This window comes from Malania oleifera, chromosome 7 (genome assembly GCF_029873635.1).
Source record: "Malania oleifera isolate guangnan ecotype guangnan chromosome 7, ASM2987363v1, whole genome shotgun sequence".
NCBI classification, from domain to species: Eukaryota; Viridiplantae; Streptophyta; class Magnoliopsida; order Santalales; family Ximeniaceae; genus Malania; species Malania oleifera.
In genome coordinates this window covers 13,263,410-13,277,243 of record NC_080423.1, presented here as the reverse complement: position 1 = coordinate 13,277,243, position 13,834 = coordinate 13,263,410, and the positions used below count along the sequence as shown (strand labels likewise).

At 33.0% G+C, this 13,834-nt stretch overlaps 1 protein-coding gene across 1 annotated transcript; it reads right to left on the bottom strand.

Moving 5' to 3' along the window:
• Nucleotides 1–5,147: 5,147 nt before the first annotated feature.
• LOC131160756 (uncharacterized mitochondrial protein AtMg00240-like) lies at nucleotides 5,148–5,684 on the bottom strand. The gene has a single exon (XM_058116638.1). The coding sequence runs from the start codon at nucleotides 5,682–5,684 to the stop codon at nucleotides 5,148–5,150; it is 537 nt and encodes a 178-aa protein (XP_057972621.1).
• Nucleotides 5,685–13,834: the final 8,150 nt, after the last annotated feature.

The window sequence follows — 13,834 nt, the reverse complement described above, 5'->3', positions numbered from 1 at the left end:
TATATATATATATATATATATATATATATATATATATATATATATATATATATATACATAAGAAATGCATTAGTTGGTTTTTTTGTGTTTACATGTGAGTCCCCATATTATGGTGAGTATCTTTGGTTGTTAGTTTGCCTTTGTTTTGGAGTCTATGTATGTGGTCAGCTTGTACTCAAAAACCTTAGTAATATTGCCTATGTTATAATGTGCCTCCCAACTTAACAAAGGCTCATGTCTCATGTATGATGTAGGAATGTTGCTTTGTTAGTTTTTCTTGCACTGCTTTCAGTATGAGAGAGAGAGAGAGAGAGAGAGAGAGAGAGAGAGAGAGAGAGTATTAATATTCATCTAAAAGAGAGTGAGAGGGAGTATTAATATTCATTTAAAAATTAACACCAAATGCAATGGGCATTTTTATTCATTACCTCACTCAACCATAATTCTAAATATACTTAAATATCCATAATTACATAATAACCAACGACTAGTTGAAGCAAAGGAAATTTAATTGATCAACTTAACACTTGTTATGCACGAGTAGCTAGGTTGACAAACACCATTATTTGTCATATTTGCATGCCAAAAAAAAATATAAATAAACTCTAGAGACCAAAGATCAAGCTACAGGGTACAAGTCCTTAACTAATGAAAACTATATGTTAGTTTTGGTGAAATCCCAAGAGGGAAGGGGGTGAATTGGATATTTAAAAATCTAGGTCATCTATTTTACCTATTTTTCAAACAAACACGCAATCTCAAGTTTAGGATTTCTCAACCAATCTCAATTGCTATAAATATTTAAATATACAAGTGCAAAAATTTAAATGAGAGAAGGGTTAGAGAAGATAACACCGAAATTTACAAGGTTCGGTGATTCCCGCCTACGTCCTTGACTCAAGACAACCGCTTGAGGATTTCAACTATTGACTCCTTCAACCAAGGCGGAGCCACCTCGTAAAACACTCCTTCACTTGGGTGGAGATACCCATTACAACCCCTCCTTATAGGTGGAGACACCTCTCCAAGCGATATGCCCTCGCTTGGCATAGCTCAAACCTGAATTGCAAAATACCAAATAGAAATAAGATTTGTGTACAATGAATGCTCCTTTATGAGCTAATGAGTACAATGAATAAACCTTTCTGATGCACTCACAAAAGATATGAATGAAGCTCAAAAGAGTTGGTAAAAATTCTCTTAAAAAGGACTTTTGAAATAAGTGAGAATAAATGATCTTTGATGTGAAAAGAGAGTATAATAAATGCCCAAAGATACAAGAGTATTAAATGATTTTTGCAAAAGTTTTCTCCAAGTGTTTGGGCTTAGTATTCATAGGCAAATACAAGAAATAGCCATTATATGATAGTTGGGTATTAAAATAATATTTAATTTCAAATTTTATGGTCGTTTTTTGGTTAGAATTGCCAAAACCTGAGAGTCCCGATCTACTGAATTGAGGTTTGGTCGATCGACCCAAGGGAGATTTCTCCTTTAGCGCAATTAGTTCAACTGGGCTGATGATCCGGTCTACCGGATCATACTCGGATGAACTTCGGTCGACTGGGCAATGCGTCTAGTCGACTGAACCCCTTAAGAAAAAGAGTTTTAGCCATTTTTCAAGTTCAAAACCATTTCAAACCTTTTGAATTTGTTTATCATTTTTAATAAAAAAGTTTTCCACGAAAATTTGAGTTCTTAGGGTCAATCTATAGTCATTAGAGAGCTTCATATCAAATTGAATGAGACATGCACTTACAATTGAAACCTAAATACATTACAACTAAAAAAATACGTGTCTTCAATCTTTAACTTCAATTTGAAATGAGCGAGTGATGTGTACTTTGAGTGCCTTATGACTTCCATTTTGCATTGACCATTTGTGCCTTCTGAAACATAAACCTGTTCATATACTAAACACACAAATGGGAAGCTTGTGATTTGTCATTATCAAAACAGGATATGACTCAAAATGTCAACACTATAGGCAATAAAAAACTTTTTTTTTAGGAAGCCAATCGGTATTGATATTTGGGGAATCATGCCAATAAGTAATAAAACATTCAAAAATTCTAGCTAGAGAAAGAACAATCTCTAGTGGAAACCATGAGCAACCCACATACAAACAAGTGGAACAATGGGAAAAAGTGAACAAGTACATATAATAAAACTAGAACCTTGAATTGAGGAAAATTTTATACATCGAGCAGTAGGCTCAAATATGACCTAAATGCTATAATAAATAATCCAATTTAAAATTGATCCAAATGCATATCAAAAGAAAATAAATCAATGCATTTTAGGCCTAATTCCCCTAGGACACGATAGTAGCCTATGGTGGTGCTAGCACATTTTTTTTGAAAGAATGGAATTGATGATGCTCATGAGGCATATAAACCAAAATAAAATTCCTCACACTAGATGTAGGAGCTTGCCAATGGACATTAACTTCTAGTTTATATTACAAATTGTTCCACACAGGATTTTTTTTTCTTAATGTTTTGCATTGTACAGTGGCGTACATTTACATTATGCATACACCGGACAAATTAAAGATTCTACACATTAGGAAGGCCAAGAAGTAGCACCTTTTGGAACTCACACTATAATCATCAACCATTAAGCTGGCGTGGACAAAATGAAGTTGAACTGATAATAATTTCACTGAAGATGTTTCCTAATTTGCCTTTAATTTAGCTAAGTAATTCCAATCCTTATGCAACAATGCATTAAATATCAACCGGAAGGACAAAATAAGGATGGTGTATGATATCAGGTCTCATAATTAAAATTTAGGGTATACTAAGAATCAAATTGTAGAAAAAAGTTAATAATTTTGCTAATTTCATGCTAGTTCTAAACCATTACAAAAACCCCAAAGCTTAGCACATAGTTGTTGTGTAATGACCCTAATAATAATAATATGTATGTAAGTGTAAAAAAATAAAAATAAATAAAAAAATTATTATTATTAATTAAATAATATAATATAATATAATATTATATATATACACATCCTAAGGATTAGAAACTTCCTGATTCTTCAGGAAGTTAAATTCTCTCCCTCCCATTCTCTCTCTCTCTCTCTCTCTCTCTCTCTCTCTCTCTCTCTCTTAGTTTTTCTTGCATTTCTCGGTTGAATTGAAAAAAGAACATCATTCTCGAGTCTCAGCTCTACTCTCCAAGGATTTAATTGGAGAGATTTCATCATCTGCATGTCGTAGGCACCACTCCAGGATTAGGGTAAGTTGGTTAGATTATGTCAGGTTTTAGTTTAAAATATGTCTGATTTAAATTGATTATTTTATTTTATTTATATCTGTATGCTTGGGCTAAATTATACTGCGGGGATTTGATTATATCGGGTTTTCTGATTATATTGATTTTAAATGAAATAAGTGGGTTATATACATTTTCTCTAATAATTTATTAAAATTATAATTATTATACAAAGCGTGTGCCATGAGTTTATTTTATATTATTGCATAATTAAGCAAATTTTGGATTTTTGCGGTGTTATGCTTATTATGTGAGTTATTGAAAATATTTATGCGATTTGATTATAAATTTGATATTGGGGAAATGTTCAAATTATTATATGGTTTAATTGCATAAATTGTATTATATGTTTTAAGAACCCTGATGGTTGTAGTTACAAATGAATATTAGTGCAGCCACACTGTTGTGGAAGTGTTGGCGGTGGATAGTCAGTTTGACCTGAGTATGAAAATGAGTATGAAGATTTGACAGACAAACTGATCTTACAGATATAAACTTTTGATTTAGTTTGGTTAGTTGGTGGCCAACTAGTTAAGTCCAGCCTTCGGACTGCACAACCCGGTCATGGGGGTTAAACATATATATTTGTGTATTTATGTGATTATGATCATATGATAGGCTTAAATTATGTTTTGAAGGAAATTACGTATATTTGTTTATATGTGGTTACAAATGCAGGTTTAAGAGTTAAATTATTAAATTAAATATTTACAAATGCAATTTTTATTAGAATAGAATTATTGAATGTATTTTTATACTATAGCTCATTTTAGCCACACACTGATAATAATCTAGTCCATACTTACTGAGAGGTGTCCCACCCAATTATTTTCATATATTTTAGATACCCTGAGGAGCCTAACCGAAATCATAGTAGCGTAGCGGAAGCGGAAGCATGGGTAGGATAGTAAGAGTTATTTAGAATAGATCTTAGATTAGTTGTATTTTTAATGTTTTAGAATTTTTAAGGATGTTAATTTTTATATTGGAGATATTGTTGTTATAATGAGGTTATTTAGTACTATGGTATAATGAAATTGTGGTCTTTCGTAGTATAAAATCTGGGGTACTACATGTGGTGTGGCCAATATGGACTAAAAAGCCTAGCAATGAACTACCTCCATGATTTCTTTATTGATCCTTAACTTTGGTCATCCTAAAAGGCCAAGAAATAGTGGATATAAGACTAAAGTCAATAGGCTTATTGTGTGAAGTGTATAGCCTTACACACATTAGAAAGGTTTTGAAATTGTAGATATATATGAATTGTTATTTGAAAAATTTGCCACAATAATAGCAAGTTAAAGTAAAACATTGATCTTTGTTAATTTTTTGATGAACACTTGAAAGTAGAACAAAATAGAAGCATAAAAGATGAAAAAAAAAAACATCAATGTAATTCACTTGATGAATTAATACAAGTACAAAATGTATTTATAGAGATAAAATACAATAACAAAAATAACAGAAAAATAACTAACTTTCTACATCTTTTCCTACTTTGACACGTGCTTCTTTAGACTTTAATTCCATTTGCTCAATTTGTGAGGCTATACTCCAACACCCCCCCCCTCAAGATGAACATGTATATTAAGGATGTTCATCTTGCGAAGAGTGTGATGAAAAGGAAGGGGGCCTAAAGGCTTTGTGAATATATCTACCAGCTGCAATCTTGAAGGAATGTGGAAAATTTTAATAATGTTTTGCTATAGCTTCTCTCTAACAAGATGGCAGTCAATTTGTATATGCTTTGTCCTCTTATGCTGAATTGGATTGGTAACAATAGATAATGCTGATTTGCTGTCTATATAGAGTAGTGTTGGCTGTTGGTGGCTGATGTTTAAGTCTTGCAAGGCATAGAGGAGCCACTAGATCTCACATGTTGTTGAAGCAAGGGCTTTGTATTTTGCTTCTACAGAAGATCTGCTAATGGTAGCCTGCTTTTTACTTTTCCTTGAGATCAATGAGTTGCCTAGGAAAATAGCAAAACCTGTTACACTCCTTCTAGTATCAACACACCCTGCCCAGTCACTGTCTGAGAAGGCCTTGAGTTGCAATTCTGATGAAGAGGAGAAGAATATACCTTGTTCAGGTGTAGCATTTATATATCTGAGTACTCTAATAGCTGCTTGGTAATGAGTAACAAATGGTTTGGCAAGGAATTGACTCAAAACTTGAACTGAATATGCAAGGTCAGGTCTAATGATTGTTAGGTATAATAATCTTCTAACCATCCATCTATAAGCTAAAGGATCTTCATAGAGATCAGAATCTGTTGCAGTAAGTTTAAGATTCGACTCCATTGGTAAGGCAACAAGCTTAGCACCGAGAATTCCAGTGTCTTGAAGTATGTCTAAGGCATACTTTCTTTGACAGCATGATATGCCATTTTTAGACCTCGCCATTTCCAAGCCAAGAAAGTATTTGAGTTCCCCCAAATATTTAATTGTGAACTTGTCATGTAAGAAATTTTTGAGCAATTCAATCTCTAGTAAACTGTCACTAGAAAGTAGAACATCATCTACATAGACTAGGAGAGCTATAAAAGAGGATTCAGATTTCTTAATGAACAAAAAACAATTTGAATTTCCTTGAGTGAACCCATAATCAAGTAGAGCAGTGGATAGTTTTGCAAACCATTGTTAAGAGACCTGTTTTAAACCATAAAGGCTTTTGAGAAGTTTACAAACTTTGTGTTCTACTTTGGCATCCATTCCAAGGGGAAATTCCATATAAACCTCTTCATGTAAGTCACCATGTAAAAAAAGCATTATTCACATCTAGTTGGTGAATATGCCAATTTTTAATTGCTGCTATAACAAGAATCAACCTGATAGATGTGATCTTGGCTACTGGAGAAAATGTGTCAAAGAAGTCTGAGCCTTCTTGTTGAGTGTAGCCTTTAGCTACTAATCTAGCTATGTGCCTTTCTATAGTGCCATCTGCCTTGTATTTAATTCGAAATACCCATTTGCAACCAATAGTCTGTTTGTTTTTAGGAAGAGTAACAAGTTCCCAAATTTTGTTTAACTTTAAGGCTTTTATTTCATTTTGCATAGCAACTTGCCATTCAAGTATTTTAGAAGCTTTTTGTAGGTTTTGGGTTCTTGGGAGGCTTAAAATGGATGCTAGAAAGGCTTTATGGGATGTGGATAGTCTATTGTCAGAGAGAAAATCAGAAATAGGATAATAGTACCTAAATTAACAGAGCAACCAGTAGAAGCAGATGATTAATTTGCACTTGAAACAGTAGAAACATGACCACATAATAGTCCTGCAAGAAAATTGGTGGATGTTTAATTCTTGAAGATTTTCTTAGTTGTTGTGTGTTTAAAGCAGATTGGTAGGATTGATTATTATTGGAACAATCCTGAGCATTGGGAAAAGAAGATAAATCAGTATGTAAAATTGGGTCAGTAGAAGGTAGATTCTGATCTGTTTGAATGAGAGAAGAAGAAATTTGATTATTTTTTATCTGATCATAAAAGAAATCTGAAGGAGAGTTGGTGGGTGGAAATAGAAAAGAGTGTCTCGGAATATGAATTAGGTGGAAGAGCTTTAAAAGGAAAAATGTTTTCATAGAAAACTACATTTCACGAGATGAATATCTTGTTTGTATTGAGGTCGATCAACTTATAGCCTCTTATATCAGAGGGATAACTTAAGAAAAGGCATTTTGCAGCTCTTGGATCAAATTTATGTCTGTGATTTGCAAGTGTTAAAGCAAAGCAAAGACAGCCAAAAACTTTGAGATGGGAGAGATTAGGTGCTTTGTTAAAAAGCATTTCAAATGGAGTTTTGTTTTTGGGAAGGGGGGTGGGAATTCTATTTATGATGTGTGCAGTAGTCAACACACACTCACTCCAAAAAATTAAAGGTATATTTTCTTGAAACATTAAGGCTTTGGTAGTGTTTAACAAGTGTTGATGCTTCCTCTCCACAACTCCATTTTGTTGTGGAGTTTCCACACAACTTCTTTGATGTATAATGCCATGATCATTAAAGAATTGGGTTAGAAAGAATTCTAGTCCATTGTCCGACCTTAATGTTTAGATAGGAAGATTAAATTGTGTTTCTACCATTTTATAGAAACTTGTAAGTATATAAGGGACTTCAGACTTTGCTTTGAGCATATAAACCTAAGTGCATTGTGTGAAGTCATCAACTATAGTGAGAAAGAATCTGTAACCAGAATATGAAATAATACCAAAGGGACCCCATATGTCACAATGAATCAAATCAAACATTTTATTAGAAGTAGTTTGAGATACAGGGAAAGAAAGCTGTCTTTGCTTTGCTAAATGACATATATCACAAACATTTGTGGAAGCAAGAGTTATGGATGAATCTAATTTTCTAAGAGAAGGTAATCTTGAGTTAGAAACATGACCTAATTTGTAGTGCCAAAGATCTAATTGAGGTTGGGTAATGGCCAAAACAAAATATTAAGAATTAAATTGTAGTTGATTGCAGGTAGCCTCTTTTGAGGTAGTTTGAGATAAGTGGTAAAGTCCATGCTTCTCAAATGCAATCCCAATCATCTTCTTTGCTGATTGGTCCTGTAACAGGCAATAAGAATCAAAGAAAAATACAGAGAGGTTAGATTCTTTTGTTAATTTAGAAACAGATAGCAAATTGAATGAAAAACTTGGAACACACAACACATTATGTAGAAATAATGAGTTTGAGAGGCAGACAGTACCAATGTGAGTAGTTAGGATAGAGTTGCCATTAGGCAGACTAATGGAAGTATTAACTTGCTTGGGTGTAGAAGAATATAAGAGGGGTGAACAGATCATGTGATATGTTGCACTAGTATCCAAAATCTAAGAAAAATTATGCTGTGAAGTTAAAGAAACTGAATAACAAGACTGTAGTAGTTTACCAGAGAATTAAGATGTAACAATATTCACAGCTTGTGTAGGGGATGGAGTTGAATTTGCAAGTGCTAGTAGTTTAGTAAATTCCTCAGAAGTTAAAGAAAACCATTGATTCTCATTCCTGTTTTGAATGTAGAATTCTCCAGTTGAAATAGCAGCATGGGTAGTAGGAAGATTTCGCTTTCCTTTAGGTCTAGTCCAACCAAGAGGATAACCATGAAGTTGGAAGCATTTGTCCACTGTATGTCCATTATATCCACAGTGAGTGCAGTACAAAGAAGACTTCTTCTGCTTGTCTTTGGAGAACTTTGACTCAACAGATGGTTTAGTATTCTGTTTGACTAACAAGGCATAGGTTTTATTGCATACAGAATTGGTTAGTTGTCTTTGACTTTTCTCTTGAAGCAATAAAGAAAAGACTTTAGCCATGCTTGGCAATGGGAAAACAAGAAGTAATTGACTCCTGACTGAAGCATAGGAATCATTTAACCCAATGAAGAACTTTAACATATAGTCAGATTGTTGTCGAAGTAGTAAGAAATAAAAAAGATTGCATGTGCATGATGCCATCTTTCCACAAGTGCAAGTTGGTAATGGCCTGTAGCTAACATACTCATCCCATAAGGTTTTGAAAGCACTGAAATATTTGGTGATTGATGAAGAACCCTGAATTATAGAACTTAGAGATTTTTCAAGATGAAAAACCCTTGGGCCATCGCTTCTCAAATATCTTGTTTTTAACTCATTCTAGAGATCTACAACATATGTTATATAAAGCAAACTGTTTCTAATATCTTTAGAAATAGAATTCATTAGTCAAGAAAGTACCAAATTATTGGCATGAAGCCAAGTAGTATGATGAACACGTTGATTAGTAGGAGGAGCAATAATCGAACCATCAATGAAAGCTACCTTGTGCTTGACAATTAAAGCCATAGTGATCGATTGACTCCAAGCGATGTAGTCATCTCCTACAAAGACTTCTGAGACAAAGAGAGAACCCAGATTATCACTAGGATGCAGATAATATGGGCTAGAAGAATCATTTAAAGGATTTATAGGTGAATTAGTTGATAAACAAGAAGAATCTGAAGAATTGGGAGGATTTGTTTCTGCCATTTTTCAAGAAAATGCAAGAAACGTAAAGTTCTTGTTGAGAAAAATGCAAGAATGAGAAAAAAAAAAATCTTGAATTCAAGAAATCAAGAACAAAATTCTAGAGCAAATACAAAATCCAGAATAGAGTGTATGCAAGAAAACTTAAAAGCAGATTTCCAAATTAGAATTCTAAAGCAGGATATGCAGCATTGCAAAGCATGAAATTCCAGAGCAGAAAATTTGTGAGGAGAAAATTTTTAGAGCTAAATATGGGAGAAAAAATTGTATGCAGAAGCAAGAATAAGAAAATTTGCTCTGATACCATATTAATTTTTTGATGAACACTTGAAAGTAGAACAAAATAGAAGCAGAGAAGATGACAAAAAACTTTCATGTAATTCACTTGATGAATTAATACAAGTAAAAATGTATTTATAGTGATAAAATACAATAACAGAAATAACATAAAAATAACTAACTTTCTACATTTTTCCTACTTTGACACATACTTCTTTAGACTTTAATTCCATTTGCTCAATTTGTGAGGCTATACTCCAACAATCTTCACAAGTAAAACAATAAAGCATGTCTGTAAGAGTGTGGTTCACAACCTTTAGTCTAACTATCTACCTATAAGTATGTTAGCTCCAAGGTTTCATTAACTATGTTTTGAGAATATATTTGGAATAATGACTTCGAGTTTTAAATGTGTTGACTCTATGAGTTGAATCCTATTTTGATAATGACAAATCACTTGGTATTTGATTTGTGTATTGAGAGTGTGAATAGGAACATTATTTAGCATGCACGGAAGTTGAGGAAGTCATGGAAACCATGAGGATTAAAGAATATACAACTGGACACAATTCATGGAACTAAAAGAGTAGAAGAATGGAGATGCAAGCGTCAAGTTCAAGATAGTCATGGGAATGGGTATTTAGATTTCGTTGTATTGCATATTTTATATGATATAGCTAGAAGCTCAAAATCATACCTTAGACTGACCTTAGGACACATGCATATCATGACACCTCGTCGACAAACGCATGAAGGCCACTCGGCGACGAACACCTTGTTCTTGTCGACGAGAAAATACTAAGAGCACAAAAATTTCAGACTGGTCTCTCATTGACAAACTCACGTTCACGTCGATGAATGAGTGTCGAACACTCGTCGACGAAGGTGTCCTCTCGTCGACGAATGTCGGACGTAGAACTGCGTTTCAGTGGGGATACGTGTGAAATTTCTTCCATTTAAATTGATCCAACGGCTGAGATTAAACCTAGGGTCGAGAACTCATATAAAATTTACCTAAGAACCCTAGTGCCTCACTTTTGAACATATCTTGGGAGCCTTGAACATTTTTGATTGATTTTGAGAGTATCAAACGAAAATACACCTCTTGCCTACACTCCAAAGTATTCACATCTAGTTTGGGCATTTGTTACATGGATCTTAAAGGCATTCATGCACATATTTAGCCATAAACGTTGGTATTGAGGTTTGAGTATCTTTGAATATACAAGTCTGATTTTTGTTTTCGCTCATTCATTATTTCAATATATTTATTGGGAGAATAAATCAATATTTCGGTATTGTATATTGGTTGATTGAATAAATATTTGAAAAAGTTATTTTTTGAAATAACTAAATCTTTGAGATATTTTAAAGCTATTTTTTTTATTCAAAGATTTGTTAATTGGGTATTTGATTGGAAATTCTCAGAGCTTCTTGAAACAATCTTTGAGGAATATTTTTAAAGTATTGTTTAAATATTTGCAAAATACTCAAAATTATATTTATTCAAAGATTCGATATTAACAAATTGTTTGATAGCAGGAATATAAATTCGAGCATTATTCAATATTATTTTAAAAGATCCTGTTGTCAAATCTTGCTTAACGTTATTTGAGATTAAACCCTAAGATCTCCAAAGTTCTTATCTTTAAGAAATCAATTTTTGGGAGATATTGATTAAAGGGTAATTTTATGAAGCATATCATTCATATAACGATTTCATCATTACATACATACTGAACTTCAAGTTTTATCATATAAATATGTGTTAGGAATTTCTATTGTACTCATCAGCTTCTGTAGAAGCGTTATTGAGTTTTTGTAGAGTTGTTATATTGTAATCACGATTCGGGTTATGAACTGAGTTTGAGGAGAAAGTTATATCTCTTGTAAGCAATGGATTAAGAGGAAGTTGTACCTCTTGTAAGCAGCGGATTGTAAGGGAAGCTTCGTCCTTGTTAAAGGAGTAGGGATTTAGTGGAATTCTTGAGTGGGTTGCTCAAGGCGAGGACGTAGGCCAGGTTGGCTGAACCTTGTAAAAATTGTGTTTGCCTTCTCTCTTCCCTTACTCCTTTTAATTTATGCAATGCATTTCATTACCTATCTTGCATATGTGTATGTTGAATAACCTTACAAGCACTTGATAAGTAATTGGGTATAATTGAATATAAAATTATTGGATTGAATCAATTTCAAGCCCTGGTGATTGTCTATGTTAAATCTTAAAATAAAACTGATTGATGAAGTAAAATTAAATATTTTCAAAATACCCAATTCACCCCCCATCTTGGGATTACACCTGAATTCACAAAATGTATTTCAGTTGGCTTTGTCAACGTCAAGTTTTAAGGATCCGTTTGGGTTGCCAATATTTGGTAACCGTTTTAAAATCAAACAAGTATAGATAACCAACATATTGGTTCTCCAACTTGTACTTTTTCACTTTAGAATATGGAATTGCGACTTTATTTTAATTTTTAAAAAGATAAAATAAGGAAAAATCTTTTAAAGAGATTAGGCCCGAGAGTACATTTGTGAATAGCAAAGGTAAATTTAATTCCTTTTTAATTATAATTCATGGCATTAGCACTTTAAAACATCTACGCTTTTTAATAGTTTCCATGTTTTCCTTGTCTCTATGTTGTACATCTCATTTTTGAAGATAAATTTTGAAAAAAAATACATTTGAATTCTTTAAAAAATGAATGTTATTTTTTTTTTAAAAAAAAGGGTCGATCACATACAGACACCAATCGACCGCCCTTTGCCTATTTTTTCAAATATTTTTTGTCTATTTTCTCAAAAAATTATCTAGCCCTTTGGTATGGCTAAATCTACAAAAGTAGATTACCTACATATCTTTAAGAGAGGAATCAAGCCACCTGTAGTTCTTAAAATATTTTCCAATTGGAAAACAACTTTGATGAACCTTTTAGCAAAAAAAAAATCACTTGCAATCATTTGAAAACACTTGAGTAAACTTGAAGCCATCATTGAAAAACCCTTTATTCATTATTAGAAAATAGTTTTTCAAATGGATTCCATTAAACTAAGAACAAGTTTCTTACATTTCAAAAATCATTTTTCCACCCTCGAGCCATTTTATGGGTGATTGTTTTGAAAATAATTTTAACTTGTAAGCAACTTGAAATTTGTTGCAAATTTTTGGTGGGAGAGCCACAAACCCATCTTGAAAACTCAATTTGATACTTGGAGAACAACAAAAAGCCATATCATGTGTTATGACTTCAAGGTTTTGAAGAAAACTTTTTTATCAACACTTAAAAATTTTTAGATCCGCGGATGAACAAGTTTAAATCTCATGAAAACTTGGTTTTTATGGGAAAAAAAAATACCTTGAAAATATCCATAAAATCAATGAAGGAATCAACCAACTACATTCATATGAGTGTAGAAACTTCAAACAAGGCTAGACCCCAAAGAAAAGTACAAAAACAAGTGCAAAAACACACCTCTCAAGATATAGTTGTTGCCTACTTTCTAAACCTTTCAAAGGGTTGGTCAATCGTCTAGTAGCCACTAGCTACCTTTTCAAAAATTCTGTGAATTATGGTATTATCCCAAGAGGGGGGGGGGGGTGAATTGGGTATTTTAAAAACTAGATCCTTTAGGTTCTAATTTTGTAAACGATAATTTCAAACTTGCAAGCTGCCAATTACTATTTCAATTAATTTTATTAATCAACCTAATGCGTAATTTTAAGTGTCTTTATCTAGCATACAATGTTACTGAATTATTCAAACATACACCAATAGATCAACACATACACAATATGATTGCGCGGAATTTAAATAGAGATAAGGGTAAGAGAGATGCAAACTCAATTTTATGAGGTTCGGCCTACCCCAGCTTACGTCCTCGCCTTGAGTAACCCACTCAAGGATGAAACTCACATAGTACACATGTCCACCCTTTGATGCAACTCTTATTGGGCCCCAAACAACTGAATGTACATAGTCAAGAATTCCTCTCGTCTTGTGAGTAACTGATCTAAATTTTGCCCTATTTTGTTTTTCAAGAACACAAAACCTACAAAATTCCAACTAACATGTTTTCAAACCTTTCAACAATTTTCTCTTGTGTAGTTCTTTCATGTCATGTGTTAGCTTTGGTGTATTCCCAAGAGTGGGGTGAATTGGAATTTTAAAAATTTATTCCTAGGTTTAGCTAATCTAACAGCAGTATAATCGCAACCTAGGGTTTGTCTATACAGTTCCAAATGCACAGATAAATAAAACGTGCAGAAATTAAATCATGCG